General features: G+C 38.1%; 2 protein-coding genes and 1 non-coding gene across 5 annotated transcripts; 1 reads left to right on the top strand and 2 right to left on the bottom strand.

Moving 5' to 3' along the window:
* Window positions 1–1447: 1447 nt before the first annotated feature.
* LOC137613892 (cholesterol 24-hydroxylase-like) lies at window positions 1448–13318 on the top strand. Of its 3 annotated transcripts, none has more exons than XM_068343351.1 (15): window positions 1448–1574; window positions 3461–3535; window positions 3751–3832; window positions 3920–3993; window positions 6267–6353; window positions 6497–6635; window positions 6796–6906; window positions 6990–7152; window positions 7995–8060; window positions 8201–8273; window positions 8356–8440; window positions 8568–8678; window positions 10377–10465; window positions 10579–10645; window positions 10733–13318. In XM_068343351.1, the coding sequence occupies exons 2-15, from the start codon at window positions 3489–3491 to the stop codon at window positions 10880–10882; spliced, it is 1344 nt and encodes a 447-aa protein (XP_068199452.1). In that variant the 5' UTR covers window positions 1448–1574; window positions 3461–3488; the 3' UTR covers window positions 10883–13318. The 3 variants fall into 3 exon arrangements, with proteins under 3 accessions (XP_068199452.1, XP_068199450.1, XP_068199451.1); XM_068343349.1 differs by lacking the exon at window positions 1448–1574 and adding an exon at window positions 2881–3309; XM_068343350.1 differs by lacking the exons at window positions 1448–1574; window positions 6796–6906 and adding an exon at window positions 2881–3309.
* Window positions 1637–1709, bottom strand: trnat-ugu (transfer RNA threonine (anticodon UGU)). The gene has a single exon. It is a non-coding gene; the product is annotated as a tRNA-Thr (tRNA).
* Window positions 13319–13455: 137 nt separating the features above from the next.
* Window positions 13456–19157, bottom strand: LOC137613891 (cholesterol 24-hydroxylase-like). The gene is made up of 15 exons (XM_068343347.1): window positions 18870–19157; window positions 18635–18712; window positions 18356–18437; window positions 18127–18200; window positions 17622–17708; window positions 17269–17407; window positions 17020–17130; window positions 16774–16936; window positions 15577–15642; window positions 15357–15429; window positions 15189–15273; window positions 14942–15052; window positions 14072–14160; window positions 13897–13963; window positions 13456–13808 (listed from the first exon to the last, which is right to left on the bottom strand). The coding sequence occupies exons 1-15, from the start codon at window positions 19016–19018 to the stop codon at window positions 13659–13661; spliced, it is 1524 nt and encodes a 507-aa protein (XP_068199448.1). The 5' UTR covers window positions 19019–19157; the 3' UTR covers window positions 13456–13658.
* Window positions 19158–20749: the final 1592 nt, after the last annotated feature.

Genomic DNA, 20749 nt, shown 5'->3' on the forward strand with positions numbered 1-20749 from the left:
AGTTCTGATGCATATTTCTATTGTTGCCTCCCTTGCACTTTTGGGTAATACAGGAATTATTTGTCTAAAATGTAAATTTATGATTAAAGTGATTTATTTTATTATTCAGTCACAGAATCAAGTTATTAAAGTACAACATTTTGTTGTATTCAACTTATTGCCTAGTTTTCACATTGGATGAAGCAGGCCTTTAAATCCAGTGAATCACCTAGAATGAGTCATACAGAGGTAATGAAAGGTATAAGAAATGTTCACTGAATGCTCATGCTCTTATTCGGCTTGATGACTTCTGGAAAGTGGGTTTACTCGCTGAAAATCTCCTGCATTCATCTGAGAATGAGATAATTGATTTCTTTAGAGTGGCATGTAAGATAAGCATTAGTGCTGCACAATAAACTTGGAGGTACTTTATACGATGCCATATATTAAGAAAAAGTCATGGGTCATTTCAGAAAGACATTATTTTCCTACTCAGAGAACCATTTAGATGGTGGATGAGCCCCAGATGGAGGTAGAGATGGACCTGGCTAAGGATAAGGGCTTGAATCTTCCACAGTAGATTGGCTCAGAGGCAAGAAGCTTTTCTTGTCCCTTTTTTGGAGTTAGACTGACGCAGATTCCAATGAGAATGGCAACAGTTGGTCAGGTTTGGAGCACACTTGCAAGGAAGAGAAGGAAGATTACTCCCTGACTAAAGCAGAGAAGATCACTTGAGATCTACTAGTACAGTACAGCTTTTTTTTAAAGACATAATTGATCAACCTGCTGGAACCACCCAACTCCTGTCTAGTTGAGGTATGCAGTCAAACTTAGCCTTGGCTCAGGGAGGAACCATGCAGAGTCCCGTCGGTGCCTTGAGGGAAGCAGAGATGGATGGAGCGATGCCATTGGCTCACATTAAGGGCGCAGGGGCGAATACCTGCAGAGGTGGGCCAGTTGCGATACCTTTATCCTATTTTGCATACAGGGTTGTACCAAGTATTGTGAACACCAAATAAATCATGTAATAAAAACTGTATCGTTGATTTGTAAGCTGAGCTAATCACGCCATTGATAATTTATCACCTAGTATTGATGAATATGTAGCAGAAAATCAGAAAAATGAAGGTTTATTTTTCATGAGTTTGGAAGTCAAAACATCCCCCAGGTCCTTGCTTTTCATAAATGTTTTCTTGTGTTCTTAACAAGCCCGCAGCCAACAGTTAGGTCTACACTAGAAATATTTAGGCGTTTAGAAATGTTAAAAAGAATTCCGTGTTTGAGGACATCTTTAATGGTTGAAGAAAGGAAGAGGGGTATGTCTTCAGTACACTATATGCGTTGTGTTCAAACGGTGTATATTGATCCTCTTCCTCGCCTCTAGGGGCGCAGTTGTTTCCTTATATGTTATATATGACCATAGTCTCAAACAAGAAGAAGTTACGTCTTTCTTCCTGTTTTCAAGCAAGCAATATCGATGTGATTCACCAAACAGCTTCATCCAGCAGTTTGTAGCGCTTTGAGTGGCAATATAAGGGAACACGTTTTTGTCAGTACGTGTGGAATAAAAAATAGATGCAAAACAAATATTAAAGGTAGGAACGTTTTTTGCCGGTTATTATAATTATAATTTTAGCAGAAAATTAAAGAAAGTCACAGGCCCCAGCGAGGATCGAACTCGCGACCCCTGGTTTACAAGACCAGTGCTCTAACCACTGAGCTATGGAGCCCGACGTTCTAATGGTGTATGCACATACGTTTTTAACTAAACTTCGTTATTAAGTGTCCGGTTTGCCGTTCGAAGTGACATGAGACATTTACACTGGTGATGTTTGGTCACTTAAACACTTATTTTACCATGGCTGGGTCTAATGGCCCTAGGGGTATCCGGCACTCACAACGGGGCCAAATGGCAGGAAGGTTTTTATCCAACACCTATGAAAGGTCACTATTGTTATGTGAATGAAGACATTGTGATGCTCATCAAGGAAATCTGATCACTTGGTCATTTTGTCATTTTAGGAAGAGATCAACACACGTGGGATTTTTCCTTGGTTGTTGAGATGTATTGGTGAATGTAGTATGAAGTACTGTAGCACAACATTACAAAAAACATAGTCAAATTTTATTTATATAGCGCCAAATCATAACAGATGTCATCTCATGATTCTCTCCATATAGAACTTGTGTATAGTAGTCTCTCAAGCCTATTCACAGAACCCTAACAGAATTATCTAGGAGCAAATAATGGCGAGATAAACTTCCTATGAACAGGCAGAAACCTGGATCAGATCCCGGCTCCTGGAGAATGATGGTCTGCCTTGACCAGTATGGATTACAGAGAGGAAGAGAGGGTAGGGGAGAGAGTTAGAGAGAAAGGAAGGGGGGAAGAGGGAAAGGGAAAGTAGTGATGAGTGAGTGAGTGAGTGAGTGAGTGAGTGAGTGAGTGAGTGAGTGAGTGAGTGAGTGAGTGAGTGAGTGAGTGAGTGAGTGAGTGAGTGAGTGAGTGAGTGAGTGAGTGAGTACATTACATTTCACAATGTAATGCACTCATAGCCATGGGATCTCCCTTTTGCATTTCCCACAAGTATCTATAGCAGGATTTGTTCCATCAGCCTTAAGATTCTGGGAACGTCTCTCCCCACTGGGATGACGGGGGTTCTTGTCAAGATATGGGAGGTCATTGCAAATGTACTTGGATGTCAATTTGCAAGCCAAACAGGACTCGATCCCAAACCTGTCCCAAACGATCCCCACACACCCAAAATTGCAGAAAACGTATCCATCTTTGCTCACTCACTGCGGGTGAACCTGTCATCAAAGCATATGTTGGAAGTGGTTTTGAGATGATCCAATGATCTGTGGGTTTCCCTGGTTTTCTGACCAGCAGTGAAGCAGTGATGGAAGCTTGGTCAGCCCCCACAAGCTGACGATAGACATATAATCTATATGTCATATGCTCCATTTACTGTGCAACACTTGTTTGTAATGGAGTGTTTTCAATTATGTCAAGTTGTAGCACATTCCATCACTGCCCTAAAGGCAGCAATCTTCATTGTACCCACAATAACTCTTCTTCATTCCAGAGAAGTGGGACCACAGATTGTTCAAGTAAAGACATGCATGCTACTATAAGAGTGCAAGACAATATCAATTTATCCAGAACTATCGGAAGGACTTTTCCGAAATGGCTCATTTTATTTTGAGCTTGGCTTTTCAAGCCCTCATATTTCTGCTCTTGATACTCCTTGCGGCGTTTCTTGCATACTGCATATATATTAAACATATTCATATAAAATATGACCACATACCCGGACCACCGAGAGACAGGTAAATAATTTGTTTCTTTGTATTCTTATTCTTATTCTTATTCTTATTCTTATTCTTATTCTTATTCTTATTCTTATTCTTATTCTTATTCTTATTCTTATTCTTATTCTTATTCTTATTCTTATTCTTATTCTTATTGTTTTCATTTCAGTTTCTTCTTTGGAAATTCACCAACGATTATGCACATCATGAAAAATGGACTTGTACATGACAAATATCTGGAATGGTAAGCGAAAAATATTTCCATGACTTATGATGGATAAAACTATGCCTGTAGTTTTAATGTGTGTTCTTCCTATTTCGTTTGTGTTGTCCTTTATTCATCGCTTCATGGCATGTACTTTTTCAGTGGTAATTGTTAACAGTGCAGTCTCTTTAGGAATGGAAGCCAATTATTATTTGAGTACTTTTAATTAAATTAAAAAAATTTCTTTTTTACAGGGCTGAAGTTTTTGGGTCTGTTTACAAGTTCTCTTTTCTGCATTATGTTTTCATCGTTGTGACCTCTCCTGAGGCAACTAAAGTAAATGCTGCACTATACAATATAAGTCTTACAATTCATTATAGCCGTATTTGCATTGCTCTTAATACTTTTGATGCTCTCTTTCAGACAATCCTGCTGTCTCCAAAGTATCCAAAAGATAATTTTGTCTACAAGACACTCTTCAGTGTGTTTGGTCAAAGGTCAGACTATCAGTTTTAAGAAAAAAACAGTGTGTTTAATAAAAGTAATAGCTCAGTTTACTGAAGTCTCATTATCAGCACAAACAAGGACCTTCTCTGAGTGTGGCAATCTTTCAAAGAACTTTGCTACCTGCTATGACATGTTCATATTCAAATTCAAAAAACTTTGTTTTTTCCCCAAGGGACAATTGAAAGCATATAAAGCAGGACTGGTTTAAAAATGCAAACATATAGTGTAAAAATAGTTTAAACATAAACAATAAACATAAACAATGAATAAATAGTAACATAAATACACTGTTAAATAATAATTCAAAAACCTAGTTACCGGTAGTTCAAAACCTAGTTTGTTTAGAACATAGTTTGTTCAAAACCTAGTGGGTTAGTGAGTTCAAAAACTTGTTTTAAAACCTAGTTAGTTTTAAAACCTAGTTACTTTAAAACCTAGTTAGTTCAAAAACTAGTTGAACCTAGTTGGTTAGTTTAAAACCGAGTTAGTTAGTTAGTTAGTTAGTTAGTTAGTTAGTTAGTTAGTTAGTTCAAAAACCAGTTACTTCAAAACATAGTTCAAAACCTAGTTAGTTTAAATCCTAGTTAGTTAGTTCAAAACCTAGTTAGTTCAAAATCTAGTTAGTTTAAAAACTTAGTTCAAAACTATTTAGTTAGTTCAAAACATGGTTCAATAAGATAATAAGAATAATCTAACATAAACAGTGTAAACATAAACAATAAACATGAATCATTAAATAATAACATAAATAGCATAAATACACTGTTAATGTTTAATAATAATTCAGAACCTAATTAGTTCAAAATCTAGTGAGTTCAAAACGTAGTTAGTTTGGAACAGGGGTTTAAATTAAAACTCACAGAGGTCCAGTTATTCCACTTAGTAAAACGTCCGAACCCAAGTCCAGTTTGTGTCTTATTTCCACATTTTCATGGTTTCAACAATATCTATTGTTTATTTTCAATAAAGGGTATGTTTAACTGAGTGCACAGCTTGCTCTTTTACCATAAATAAAAGTAGACCCGGGCAAATAAATGTAAAGTCTTTATGTGAGATTGAAGAACACACAAACCTCAGAATTTGAAAAAAATTACAAAGCACAAACAGAGTTGATTAACCCTTTTTTCTCGTAAATTAAATACGTCCCAGCCTAAAGAAGTGAAGGCCTATGCTTCAAGTAAAAAAAACACTAACACCTTCAGAGAGCATAAATAAAAAGTGTCTCTTTCAGGGGAAAAATGAGAATAGAGCTTGCTGTGTGAGAGAAAGGCGCATGTGACTATCTTACCAGTACAGTATTTTCCGCCCTATAAGGCGTACCTAAAAGCCTTTAATTTTCTCAATTTCTTATAACCCAATGTGCCTTATACATGAAAAAAAGTTTTAAAATAGACCATTGAAGATGAGTTCTCAGATGCATTTTATAATCCAGTTTGCTTTATAATCCAGTGCGCTTTATAATCCAGTGCACTTTATAATCCAGTGCGCTTTATGTATTCATTCACTCATCATTGTCATGTACCGCCGCTGTATCCGCCGTAGAGGGTCACGGGGAGCTGGAGCCTATCTCAGCTGGCATAGGGCGGGAGGCCGGGGACACTCCGGGCACGACGCCAGTGCACCGCGGAGCCACACACAAGGACAGACAACCACACACACACACACCGCACAGAGTGGGACTCGAATCCGGGTCCGAAGTGTTGTGAGGCAGCAGCGCTAACCACTGCGCTACCGCAGCAAAAGAAAAAATTGAATTGAGAATTGAGAATGTGGCTCCGCGGTGCACTGGCATCGTGCCTGGAGTGTCCCCCGCCTCACGCCCTCTGCTGCCGAGATAGGCTCCGGCTCCCCGTGACCCGCTGCGGCGGATATAGCAGTGGTAATCTGAAGATGACTGACTGGTGTGTGTGTGTGTGTTTGTGTGTGTGTGTGTGTGTGTGTGTGTGTGTGTGTGTGTGTGTGTGTGTGTGTGTGTGTGTGCGTGTGTGTGTGTATGTGTGTTTTCTCCACCTCTACCAGACAGTGATATGGCCAATACGCTAAGAAAACAAAACTTCATCGTTGCTGTTCAACTCAAAGGAGGAGTGTAGAGCATGTGAGGAGTCTTGTAGGATTTTATTGTTTCTCGTATATGGAGGACGGGGATCTGGTTGGAATTTCAATGATCTTGGAAGAGACTTTTGTGATCTGTTCAAGATCAAATATTTATTCTGTTCAAATGTTTGTTCAAGTGTTTTGTAAATGTAACTATTCTCTCTTCAAGGTTCTTGGGTAATGGGCTGATAACGGTACAAGACCATGAGTACTGGTATAAACAGCGCCGGATCATAGAGCCCACATTCAACACCTTGTGAGTTATTGAATGATCAAAGACACAAAACAAAATGTCTGTTCAGCCCCCTGTTTTGGACAGTATCATCCAGTTCCATCATTCTTGTGGATTGTTATAGCTCTGTTCTGAACCCCATGTCTAAAATCTATCGTGATTTCCAGGTATTTGAAAGGAGTTATGGGCACCTTAAATGACAGGGCAGAGAAACTGATGGATAAACTTTCTGAAGTGTCTGACAACAGGACAGAAGCCAATATGGTCCATTTATTCCACTGTGTTACCATGGATGTCATTGCTAAGGTATTTAGTAGTACTGTAATCTATTTTACAGTTTTCTCTGCAGTAGCCTTGCAAAAAGTTTGTTTGAATGTCACTAAAGCAGCAGCTTATCACAAAAGGTCCTATCATCAAGTTGTGTTACCTTCAATGTATTAATGGGAATCTTCTTTGTAACTATCAGGTTGGTTTTAATGTGGATTTAAACCTGCTGCAGAGCACATCACCTTTCCTTAAAGCTGTTGAGAACTGTTTTAAAGGGATGATAGTCCATGTAAGCGATGTCTTTTTTCAGGTAAGACCTAATTGCATGCTCGTTTTCAGTTTGTTTGCCAAAAATATTGCAAACGGTTTGATCTTAAAACCATGTATTGACAGTTCAATCCAAAGAACCGACCATTCGTTAAAGAAGTCAGGGATTCTTGCCGACTGCTGCGTGCATCTGGAGCTCAGTGGATTAAAGAGAGAAGGGCTGCTATGCAAAATGGTGATGATGTCCCCAAAGACATCCTGACACAGATGATCAAAGTTGTTGGAAAGGGTAATAAGCAAAAGTTACATGAGAAGATTCATTCATTCATTTTCTTACCTATTGTTTCCGCTCTTGCGGATCAGGGGGTTGCTGGAGCCTATCTCTGTGGAATTGTGGGCGACAGACATGGTATACTCCAGGCGCAACACCGGTGCAGCACCATGCCACATAAAAAACAAACAATCCAACACGCACACAATTTGAGATTGGCCAATTCACCTGAAGTGCATGTTTTTGGAGGTAGCATGAAGCCGGACAAGCTGCAGAGAACCGATGTAACCCCGGAGAGAACATAAAAACTCCTCACAAAACAGGAATCAAACCCAGAACTGTCTCGCTGCAAGGTGGCAGCAAGACTTTTTGTGTTTTTGTTTGTTTTTACATAAGAAAATAAATTTAAAAAAACATGCCTGTCTTTTTTAGGGTCATTGCAGTTTCAGATATAGTTCTGAAAAATCTAGATTAAAAGTGAATATTTATCATTCACTTACAATAAGCTACAAAAACAGAGAAAAAATCTCGTATTGTTGCTCTCTGTCAATACTATTCTCATAATCAATAATTGTTTATCAGAAAAAATATCATCACTTATCAATGACTTTAGGAGAGCCACAACACTGCAATATGCACTCACCTGATTAAAGAAGTTACATCCATATCCAGTAATACTGGAGCACTGTGAAAAAGTAACTGAATTGCAAATTTGCAAACACATGTAGAAGTCAAAATGTTACAGGAATAAAAATCTATTAAACAAAGAAATGAATGTAATGAAAGTAATTTTAATAAGTATATCATCAGATGACTGGTGGTTTGATTTACTGAGTCAATCCATATTCTTACAATTCCAGAGGAAAGCGTGACCCCAGAAGACGAAGAGTGCATAGTGGACAATTTTATGACATTTATCACTGCGGGTGAGTCAGCATTGTTTTTACAATAGGAGAATAGCTAAATAAAAAAATAAAAAATTATATATATATAATTATTTTTCGGGGGTGAAGGGGGGTTATCAATAATATGTTGATGACTCATTTTGCTATCTGTAACATTTTAGGGCAGGAGACTACAGGCAATCTGCTGGCTTCTTGTCTCATGGAAATGGCAAGACAACCTGAAATACTGCAGAAGTGAGAACTAACCATGCACTGAAAAGCAGTTTCATAATGAAGCTATTGAGTGATGGTTTCATCAGCTGTTTTTATTCCTCAGAGTAAGGAAAGAGTTAGATGATGTCATTGGGATGAAACAGGACATCAGTTATGATAATCTGGGACAACTGGTCTACCTTTCACAGGTATGTTTTTTTTTTTTCCCCAAAGAACGTCTGCAGTAAGTTTTCAATTGGCCTTCATTCACTTGACTCCTTGCTGTAGTTCTGCTAAACTGTATCTCATCTATTTTTACGTCTGAACTTACACAAGGTGCTAAAAGAGACTCTGAGACTTTACCCACCAGCCCCATCCACATCTCGTGATTTACAGGAAGATGTTGTCATGGATGGGATCCACGTACATGCAGGAGTCATATGTATGGTAAGTCAGAAGCCATCAACTGTATAAGACCACTCCAGCACATGATTCTAGATATTTTTTATTTTATTTCATATACTGAATTGACTCCTGAAGGGAAATTAGTGGCACACTCTAGTGTTAGTCACGTGCATATACAGTATATTAGTGTGTACAGTCCCTGAACACACAAACACACACACACACAAGGGGGAGGTAGAGGTAGAAAATCCAGGAAGGGAATAGAACGGGTATCATGGATAGATAGATGGATGGATGGATGGATGGATGGATGGATAGATAGATAGATAGATAGATGGATAGATAGATAGATAGATAGATACTTTATTAAACCGAGAGGACATTGTGTATATCCACTGCTCATATACATTCACACATTCCACAGACAGCAGTCATAAATGCAAACAAATAAATAGAGAATAAATGAACACACAGAGAGAATAACATTAACACTATAGTGGGTATACTACACAACTATATAAACTATTGAAAAAATTAAACTAAACAAGGAAAAGTACAAAGACTAGAAAAGTACAGATAGGAGTGGGTCCACATGTGGACACGGCACATCCCTCTTACATTGTAAGACACATCATCGTCCCACCATTAACACCCTGGTTCCACCAGAGTGTAGCACAAACCCTCCATTCACCCACATGCTACCAACATAGTCGCCTCCACCCCTCTTCTACTGAGTCACTGTACTCCCTGATGGCATGGGGTACAAAGTAGGACCTGAATTTCTTTGTTGTGGCGCTTTGTGACAGCAGTCTAGAGCACCCTAACAGCACAGCACTAAACTAGTGCTATCCATTTTAAAAAAGTAGAAGTATTAAAAACACATAAACACTTGCACAGAGCAGAGTAAAGCTGCAGCCTACTCGTGCATTCACACCCAGGAACAGGCAGGGTCAAAATCTAAAACACAAAGTTTCAGTTCTGAAAAGCCATGCATTAGGTAATGAAACAATCTGGCAGTCACTGAATGGTAGGGAGTGGTTTAACCAAGCAGGAGGATGGTGTTGGAGCTGGAGGTTTTCTCCCTCCCAGGGAAGTGTTTGGGAAAGGCCATTGGATTTGTTGTTGTAAGAACCGGAACGATAGGAGAGGGAGAAGTTGAATCTTTTTGAGAGTCTGGAAAGCCTTATCAGCCAGGAGGGACAGCCAGGAAAGGACTTTCAAGGATGTGAGGGTCGTGAGAGGCACATAGAATGTACTGTACCCATGAATGAACCTCCTGTAGAAATTAGTAAAACCCAGAAACTTTTGTAGTTGCTTGCAGGACTTGGGGACAAAGTCATAAATCAGCCAAAGCAACTGTCAGTCAATTTGGTATGAAAGACATGAGCATATTAAGGAGAAGGGTGACATTATATATAGTCATGTGATGAAGACAGGGTGGATGACTTGAGCGTATTTCAATGAAAATTCTTTTTTAAATAAATAAATAAATAATTTCAGTATTTTAGTGAAAAATGACTTACTGTACTTGATTGCTCTCTGTGTAGACCGATTGCAGTACACACTAACTGAATGTAGAACAGTATTTGAATTTACACTTTTGAACATCTCATGGTGTCCTCAGCTTTGTGTGTGTGCATACATGAAGTGACAGACATCAGTCACTTAAAAGTAGAATACTGAAAAAGCATAAAAGTACTCTTCTGTGTAAATGTTAACATATATTATTCTAAAACTCAGTTCAACACCTACGTGACTGGAAGAATGGAAAGATTCTTCAAGGACCCGCTAACATTTGATCCTGACAGATTTCACCCAAATGCACCAAAGTAAGTAGCATAAAGCTAACGCCACATAATGACATCCTGACACCGATTGTTGGTTTAGATAGAGGAAGGAAAATGGTATGTACTGAGTGAATTGTCCTTTCTCTCATCACCAGACCTTATTACTGCTACTACCCCTTTTCCCTCGGTCCACGTTCATGCATGGGACAGAACTTTGCTCAGGTATGTTGTGACTGTCATGAAACTCAACAAAAACACACACCTGACAACACCACAAAGTTAACTCATTGGGTGTTGTGGTGATTACAGATGGAAGCAAAAGTGGTGATGGCCAAGCTGTTCCAGAGGTTTGACTTCACCCTTTTGCCGGGACAGACTCGTGAACTTATGGACACTGGACCGCTCAAACCGAAGAGTGGAGTGATGTGCTATGTGACCCACAGGGATCACAACAAATAAATCACACAGTATCATACTCATAATAGAATTTTATTTTTCTGCTCTAATCAAGTTATGCTCTATTAGTTATATTATATTAGTTTTTCTAATTGTTTTCCCATTGCTCATTACAACAATATGCATGATAAGTAACTTCCAGTATAATTAGCAATTCAATTTGTTTTTAGCTTAAGGTTCGGCTTTTGCACATTCAGCATGAAAATACTGGCTTAACAAGTGTGAAACAAATTACATTAATCACAGGAGAATAAGATTGTTGTCATTATTTTACTAATCATAAAATCTTTGTGTGCCTTTCATTAATTAAAATTAAATATGGTCATTTTATTTGTTTTCATGCTTTCTGTTCAGTGATTTGACTGTGTAGGTTCTCAGTCAACTAGAATGAGGTAAATGAAGAAGAGGAAAAAAGAATTAACTGGACTTCCTTAAGGTTGGTTGAAGATGTTTCACCTCTCATCCAAGAGGCTACTTCCCTTCTAACAGACTGGCAGAAAGTCCAGATACTGATACTCCTGTTGCAGCAGAAAACAAGTTCTGTTAGGGGTCACTACTATTCATAAAGGAGTTGTCCTGCTCACCATTATGTGAGCTACTCTCAGGTGTGAGTAGTTGTTGTAGTTTCTGGGTAAAAATCAGGACCCAAGAACTGGGAGCCTTTAGAGACAACATCAACACGGTGGATCGCATCACCGAGTTCACCTGTGAAGATAATAATGACAACATCCTGTCCTTCTTGGACTGTGCAGTATATCTTAGAATGGGAATCAATACCGACAGGTATCTGCTTTTCAATTCCCACCCCCCATTGAAGCACAAGTAAGGGGTCCTCAGAACATTGAACAAAACATCCCCACCATAATAGAAGGTGAAGTCAAAGAGCAGAAGCACATTCGGGAGACGTGGCTATCCGAACTGGGCATTTGTCGAGAGACCAACAAATGCAACAACTAAGACAACAATGAACAGGTGAGGGGGGACAAATGGAAACACATTGTCATCTCTTATATTGCTTTTCAGAAAATTGCAAGAGAATTTTTGACAGAAGATTCACATACATTTCAAACCTGGTAACAGACTATAACACAAGCAGGTCCACTTTAAGGACAGAAAACCATGACACAAACAGTGTGCAGTGAAGAATGTAGTGACTTGTGCATTGGTGAGATACACAATCGCTTCGCAAAACAGTTTTGCCAAACTGGAGAAATTATCTCTGAATAGTGCATCTATTTGCTACTTACAATACAGTATTTACCTCAATCACCAGAAACCACAACACCATTCACACCTGGGAACAGCTCACCAAATCAGCTCAAATGAAGGTGAATAGTAATGTCTCATAAGGAGACATTACTCTTAATAAAGGAGAACAACTCCCTTATGAATAGTAATGTCTCCTTACGAGACTCATTGTTTTGGTAGTTTCAGTCATTTGCTTTTTCTGGCCTCTCTACCAGTAACAACTCAGGAAGCCTCTTTCATGAAAGGTGAAAGATCTTCAATCAAACTTAAGCAAATCCAGTTGATTCTTTTTTGCTTAGCGGTAATGATTAACAGCAATTTGTTTGGTCATTAATACTAACCTACCGCAGGGGGGCGCCCTTATAAAGCAAACCTGTTAAACTCTCCTTGAGAGAATTTAGACTCAAAGGTCAACACACTTTAGATGTGTTGAAACGCTGTATGTCTCAACACATCTAAACTGCCCACCACATGTCTAGGGCTCCCACCACATGGGAGGAGCATGCAGACATGATGTTATGTAGCTAGCATTCAAATTGCAGGTCAAGGCCATTAATTATTTTGACTGAATATGTCCTTGTATTTCTCTCTCACAGGTGGAACTCAAAATGCCCAGCTGTAAAATAATCCACAAAAAGCTTGTTGTATTGTCACATGTGATTGTAGCTGTCAATTTACCTGAAAATAAGACACAGACCCACCAAGGAGGAGTTTCACAGGACTGCAAGTGAATGATGTCAAAATCTGATGAATTAATTTGAAATTATATTCTATGTATGATATTGTGCTGCAACCTCAGACTTGGGCTAGCAACTTAAATTTCTTCTAGGATTTCCCAATGTATTTGGCTGTATAGGTGGCACCCACATTCCCATCAACGCTTCCTCACATAGTGAGGCTGATTACATGAATAGGAAGTCCATTCACAGGATAAATGTGCAAGTACATGTAGATTGGCTACTGTCTCAAAATGCTAAAGAATGCATCATAGTTAAATTAACATCTGTCATTCTCTGCACTGTCAAGATCATACATAATGCTGAATACTCCAGTTTTGATGTGGAGGCAGGGGGGCGCTCCAACAACCTTCAACTGGGCTCGCTGCAGGATGAGAGCCCGGGTGGAGATGACCATGGCTCTGCTGAAAGGCCATTTCCAGTGCCTACGTCACCTCAGGATAGCCCCTGAGAGGGACTACGATATATTTTTGTGTTGTTCTTCATGAAATTGCCAATAATAGAGGACAACCTCCTACCCTACATACTGAAGACAATTGACAAAAATTGATAATTTTCAAGTGAAAGAGGGATTCAGTCACCGACAATACATGCAATTATCATATTTATTTCTCAGTGATTATAAGACAGAAAAATTCTTCTGTGACTTATTTTTATTTGCTTAAAACTTGTAATCCAACATTTTTATATTAATGTTAAATGTTCAAAAGCCAAATTTTAAGTTAAAAACAAATTTAGGTATGAATAATTCTGTAAGCTACACGGTTTTCCCAACAACTTTATGAATCGACCTATCATTTCTTTTTATCCCTGTGGGTCACGTAACACATCACTCCACCCTTCGGCTTGAGAGTTCCAGTATCACGGATCTCGAAACTCTGTCCTGGTAAAAGGGTGAAGTCAAACCTCTGGATCAGCTTAGCCATCACCACTTTAGCTTCCATCTGTAATCACCACAACACCAACTGGGTTAACTCTGTGTTGTTGTCAGGTTATGTGTTTGTATTAAGTTTCATGACAGTCACAACTCACCTGAGCAAAGTTCTGTCCAAGGCAGGAACGTGGACCGAGGGAAAAAGGGAAGTAGCAGTAATAAGGTCTGGAGATCAAAGAAGGGACAGTTCACTCAGTACATACCACTTTCACTCTTCTAACCAATGATCAGTGTAAGGATGTCAATATGTGGCATTAACTTTATGCTACTTACTTGGGTGCATTTGGGTGAAATCTGTCAGGATCAAAGGTTAGCGGGTCCTTGAAGAATCTATCCATTCTCCCAGTCACATAGGGGTTAAACTGAGTTTGAAAATAATATATGCTAATAATTCTGCAGGAGATTATTTTTATGCTTTGTCAGCATGCCAACAAGATATTGAAATGTTTGTAAGCCGGGGCTAAAGATAAACAAAACGGACCTTACTGAACTGGTTGCCAAAAAGGTCTCTTAAAGGGAGAGCCAGGTTGCTTGCTAGTTTAATTTCAGTGACAGCTTCTGAGTATATTTCATCATAGATAACATCTTATCCTGTGTATTTGTAAATTATATTTTAAAGTGACTGATATCCGTGTCCTCCATGCATAGCAACACAGAATACTGAGGACACAATGACATGTTCAAAAGTATCAATTTAAATACTGCCTTTTACAGACTTGGTCAGTATGTAGGGCATTCTGTCTGCAATCTAGCCAGTTATTTATTACTGAAATACACTGAAGTAATACACTCTCTTATTTCTCACACACCATTGACTAATAAATTGTTTATTACAGATCTAACTCATTGCTTTTTCCAGAAAAGTTGAAGTTTTTAATATTATTGCAATGCAGTAAATTAGCGCATGGTTATGACTATTGATTGTGATTAATTGTTGATTTAAGTGACATGGAACTAAGACATGGACTATTAATATTATAGATAGCTTGGTTTATAAAATTGACAAGCTTTGTTTTTTAAGTGCATATGTAAAAGGTAACATATGCTTCTGTATTACATGTTGCATGTGTATGCCTTATAGAACATAATTGTCTAGAATCACATGCTGGAGTGGTTTTATGCAGCTGATGGCTTCTGACTTACCATACATATGACTCCGGCAGGTACATGGATGCCATCAATGACAAGGTCTTCCTGTAGATCACGAGACGTGCCTGGGGCCGGTGGGTAAAGTCTCAGGCTCTCCTTTAAAACCTTGTGTAGGTTCAAAAATAGAAAATAGATTAGATAAGGTTTAGTAGGACTGCAGCAAGGAAATAAGTGAATGTAAACAAAGTGAAAACGTGCTGCAGAGGTGAGCTTCATAGAAGAAACTCTTCATGAAACATACCTGTGAAAGATAGACCAGTTGTCCCAGATTATCATAACTGATGTCCTGTTTCATCCCAATGACATCATCTAACTCTTTCTGTATTCTGAGAAATAAAAAAAGGGAGCAGAAGACACCATCACTCAACAGCTTCATTACAAAGCTGCTTTTCTGTGCATTAGTTCTCACTTCTCGAGTATGTCAGGATGTCTTCCAAGTTCCATGAGACAAAAAGCCAGCTGATTGGCTGTAGTCTCCTGGCCTAAAATTTTACAGACAGTTAAATGAATTAACAGCATAAAAGTGAAGATTAAGAGAATAGTTCTCTTAAAACACACTAAAATGTATTCTTCATTTATCCTTATTTTAGAGAAATCCTCCCATTGTTGTAGAAACAATGCTGACTCACCCGCAATGAAAAATGCCACAAAATTGTCCAACATGCACTCTTCATCTTCTGGGGTCATGTTTTCCTCTGTAATTAGGAGAATATAAATTGACCTAGTAATTCAAAAAAGTAGTTGTCTGAACATGTTGTCAAAGTATGTACTCTCCACCTTCCTTTACTTGTTGTTTGGTCAGGCACTCATCAGAATTTTATCCATTCACCATTTGCCCAGGCTACCTCAGGTTTCCAATTAAACCCCTCCCCAACATGCACTCTCTGCCACATTATTCTTTGTCACTAATATGAGACTCTCCAGCATTTTTGATTGGCTTCTCGGTTCCAACCCTATCTGTTTTCAAGTATTTAGTTTTGTTAATTTCCTGAGAACCTAGACTAAAATCCACAACCACAAGGTTCTTTACTACTTGTTGGACACCATCTGCTCATCGTCTGTCCTGTGGTTTGATGGTTTTGGGTCCAATCCCACATACCTTACACTTATATTTAGTAAGATAGAATATTTATGTTGGACCCAAAGACAAACTAAGTTACATACTCCAAAGACTGTAATTGATTGTAAAGTTTGCACTTCTGCTCTGTTATAATTATGCTATGTCAAATACCTTTTGAGGTGCCTATAATAACGCTTGTAGTTCACATCTAACAGAACTGATAGAAGTTATGTGATTGCCCATGTCAGATTTTGGTAAAATTTTGTGAAAGTCAAGTAAAAGTGATCTCAGTTTATAGCGTTTGAAGATTTGAAGTTTAGATTTTTTATGATAAATTTCTACAAAAATAAACTATATGTTTCAATGAATGAAAATGAAGCATGTTTAGTCTGTTAATATTTATAAATGTGGGAATAAATTAAATTAAGTCCCTTTTACTGTACTGTAACAAAATATTAGGCCAATATTTTACAATATATTTAGATAGGCTTCAGCAACACCAGCAAGCTGAATGTTGGATAAGCAAATGAAAAAGAGACTATCACAATGGTCTCCTCTTAAAGAAGATGAACGATTAAATATATTTCTGAATTAAATTTTATTTTTTACTGTTTGTTTACGGACACACACATGCAAGCTATATTTTCATAGTTAAATTGAATATTCAGCTCTAATCTGGATTTTTCAAAACTGTTATTTGAAACTGCAATGACCCCAGAAAAACAACAGGATGTTTTAATTTTATTATGTAACTTTTGATCATAACCTTCTCCAGCAGCTTTGATGATCTGTGTCAGGATGTCTTTGGGGACATCATCACCATTTTGCATGGCAGCCCTCCTCTCTTTAATCCACTGAGCTCCAGATGTGCGCAGCAGTCGGCAAGCCTCCCTGACTTCTCTAATGAATGGTCGGTTCTTTGGATTTAACTGTCAATACATGGTTTCATGAGCAAACAGTTTTCAATATTTTTGCCAAACAGATTAAAAACAAAGAAGCAGTAAGATCTTACCTGATAAAACATATCTCTGATATTACAAACCATCCCTTTAAGACAGGTCTCAACAGCTCGAGGGAAAGGTGATGTGTTCTGCAGCAGGTTTAAATCCACACCAAAAGCAACCTGACAGTTACCCAGATCACCATTAACACATTGAAAGTAACATTTAGTGATAAACTGCTGCTTTAGTGACACTCAAACAAACTTTTTGAATTGAGGCTCCTGCAGAGGATGCTTCTAAACAGACTATTTGGTCAATACCTTAGCAAGGACATCCATGGTAACACAGTTGAATAAGTGGAGCATGTTAGCTTCTGTTTTGTTGTCAGACACTTCAGAAAGTTTATGCATCAGTTTCTCTGCCATTTCATTGAAGGTGTCCACAAGGCCTTTCAAATATCTGGAATTTATGGTAGATTTTATGCATAGTGTTCAGAATAGAGCAATAAAGTTCCACATAAATGATGGAACTGGATGCTACTGTCCAACAGAAATTTAGAAAAAGATCCATTATATGAGCAGAATATACAATGATTGCAAAGCAAATACAAACTCTGTGATTATTCCCAACTAACTAACTAACTAACTAACTAACTAACTAACTAACTACTCACAAGCTGCTGAATGCAGGATCCATAATTCTGCGTTGTTTATACCACTGCTCGTTGTCCAGTGTAGTTATCACGCTATTACCCAGAAACCTTGAAGACAAGACATGGAAAACCCTTTCATATAAGCAAAAAAAAGCATGTAAATAATTTGACAGAATGGTAGTCTTCGGCTCTTAATTAACTGGTAAGACAAAAAAGTATCCAAAACATATAAATATACATTGACATAACATTTCGTTGTTCACTAGCTATCTGTAATGTGACTACAGGAATGAACGAGCAGCATAAGCAGTAATTTGACTTGTCATAACAGGTAACAAGGATGATTAATGACTCCTTTTGTCCAACCAAGTTGCTTTACTGGGACACAGGTCAACTGAACCATGAACTGTATCAAAGTGTGTCTTTGCTGTTCTTATGCCAGATTGTCAATAATGTTTGACAATAAATGTGTATGAGATGTATACAGTATGAATAACAAAAAAAAAAGGTCAGTCAGACAACCTACCTTTCACCAAACATGGAGAAAAGTTTGTTGTGGAGAAATTTATCTTTTTTGTACTTTATGGACATCAGGACTTCCTGCAACAGATCACCAGACAGTGTTTTGTATACTGTATCATTAGAACGCAACACATTTTCATCAAAATGGTAAGAAGCTGGCAGTTTAAAGCCAATTTTAAATTATTTTATGTGGACTACCTCTACACACAACTGGTACTGTGCGAAGTATTTACCTTGGTTGCCTCTGGACATGACACATTGATTAGAACAATGTGTAATAGGTTTACTCTGTAAACAGGCCCGTAAATCTCTGCCCTGTAAATCATGTAATGAAATTATGTTTTATCAAAACAGGAAGAGCACACGCTGAAACTAGTAACCATGCATACCATACTTATTGTACTTATTGTGCAATCACCTTGCAGCTGCCCATGCAGGGGTGTACTGTAAGTAACAAAACATGAACAATTTTTTTTTTGCTTTTACTGAATGAATGAAACTTCTGTGCTTACCATTTCAGCAATGTCTGGTGTAGGAATTCATCTCTTTGCAATATCTTGCGAATCGTAAGTCCATGTCCGAAGAAAAAACTGTAATAAAAAAAAAAGAGTAGGTGCCAGATAATAGTAGGATAATACAAAAAAGAATAATAGTAAACGTATCTCCATAGATACTTGACAGCCGCTAGTTTGATACTAAACCAATAACCAAGCCCCTACAACTAACTTGCTAAAGTTGATTATTTACCTGTCTCTCGGTGGTCCAGGAATGTGGTCATACTTCAAATGAATGTATTTAATATAGAGGCAGAATCCAAGAAAGACTATGAAAAGTATAAAGAGCAAAACTACGACAGCCTGAAGAGCCCAGGTTAAAATAATACGGAAAAAAGCCATTTCAGTCGATTGGAACAGAAGTGGGAGAGCAGGTCAGCAGCGTCGAAATGGCATCTGTGGCTATTGTCAAACACGAAAACAGGAACGCCTACTTTAAAGGGTACATCCGTCCCGTTTCGTCATGTCCTCTGTAGATCAGCGGGTACGACTGTCGCTTTGGAACTCACGGGTCACGTGTTCGATCCCCACTATGGACAAGAGGAAGAGTTACTTTCGTTTTCAACAACGGTAGTCCTCTAATATGTACATTCATAAAATCGTGCAAAACGTGTTCCTGTGATTAATATGTATTTTATAACTATTTTCATACCAGATAAAGCAAACAAATTTTATTATTCTTTCTTCTTCAACGATCCTGATGACTAAGCTATGATGCTGCTGATGTTCCAAATACAGTACAGTAGTTCAGTACAGTATATAGTTTGACAAAATCTTTAAAGCTCTACATTATCCACCTCTCATAGGCAGCAGAAAATTGCAAGTTAATTTTGTATTATTACCACTTTTTTCCCCCTTTTAACTGTACACTTGATCCTTATAAAATAATGTTATTCTTTTCTTATGAATTCTCTGATCTCCAGACCTTATTACTGCTACTTCCCTTTTCCCCCTCGGTCCACATTCATGCCTGGGGCAGAACTTTGCTCAGGTGGGTTGTGACTGTCATGAAACTCAACAAAAACACATAACCTGACAACAATGCAGAGTTAAGTCAGTGGGCGTTGTGATGATTACAGATGGAAGCTAAAGTGGCTGATGGCCAAGCTGTTCCAGAAGTTTGAGGTCACTCTTTTGGACATCAAAAAGAGTGACATCGTGGACACTGGATCACTCAGGCCGAAGAGTGGAGTGATGTGCTACGTGATCCACAGGAATCACAACAAATAAATCATACAGTATCATACTCATAGTAGAAATTTCAATTTGTACTCTAACCTAACCAAAAGTTATGTTCTTTCACTTCTTTTTTCTTAGCTTTCTCATTGCTCATTACAATAATATTCACAATATATTCAGTTTTAATTTTCTTGAAATAATGAGGGACTAGGTAGCTTCCAGTATCATTAGCAATTGAATTTATTTTTAGCTAAATGTTTGGGTTTTTCACTTTTAGCCCTAATATAAAATAGTGACTTAACTAGTGTGAAACAAATTATTTAAATTATAGGATAAAATGTTTTTGTCACGATTTTACAGAACCATGAATGTTTGTGTTCCTTTAATTCACTGAACATTAAATATGACATTTTATCTTTTTTACTTGCTTTCTGTGCTGTGATTTTAATGATGAACTCATGCAGCAATCTTTTCGTTCATTACTAACAATGTACCACCAGGGGGCGCCGCGAGTTTAGAAAGAGATAAACCAACGCACCTGTTAAAGTCTCCTTGAGAGAATTTACGCTCAAATGTTAACACGGATAAGTTTGGTGTCAGAATTTTGTTACTGCTACCATGATTTAAATGCTGGTAAATGTTAATCAGTGCCATCAGATATCTATGTCAACATTCTAGATGCAAATAAGATGCATGTTTTGCATATCCTTATGCGCCATCATATAATGCTGTGATATCTTTCAAGTTAAATGTATTGTATTTGTCGCTGTTTCTTTAAGAAGGACGAGCCTGTGCGCGCTGTGGTGTACCTGCTGCCCACTCCTCTCTCCCGCGTCTTGATTGGCCATCTTGGCAAAAATCCTCTTGAATGATTTCAAACTGGAGTGTTCGGAG

This window comes from Antennarius striatus, chromosome 19, assembly GCF_040054535.1.
Source record: "Antennarius striatus isolate MH-2024 chromosome 19, ASM4005453v1, whole genome shotgun sequence".
Taxonomy (NCBI): Eukaryota; Metazoa; Chordata; class Actinopteri; order Lophiiformes; family Antennariidae; genus Antennarius; species Antennarius striatus.

Coding starts and splice junctions, on each gene's coding strand:
- LOC137613891 (XM_068343347.1), bottom strand. CDS start 19,018: ATGGCTTTTTTCCGTATTATTTTAACCTGGGCTCTTCAGGCTGTCGTA. Junction 18,201..18,355: donor CATGTCCAGAGGCAACCAAG/GTAAATACTTCG, acceptor GATCTGTTGCAG/GAAGTCCTGATGTCCATAAA. Junction 14,161..14,941: donor CTGCCGGAGTCATATGTATG/GTAAGTCAGAAG, acceptor TTTCAAACTCAG/TTTAACCCCTATGTGACTGG.
- LOC137613892 (XM_068343349.1), top strand. CDS start 3,167: ATGGCTCATTTTATTTTGAGCTTGGCTTTTCAAGCCCTCATATTTCTG. Junction 8,679..10,376: donor ATGCAGGAGTCATATGTATG/GTAAGTCAGAAG, acceptor TCTAAAACTCAG/TTCAACACCTACGTGACTGG. Junction 10,646..10,732: donor TGGGACAGAACTTTGCTCAG/GTATGTTGTGAC, acceptor TGGTGATTACAG/ATGGAAGCAAAAGTGGTGAT.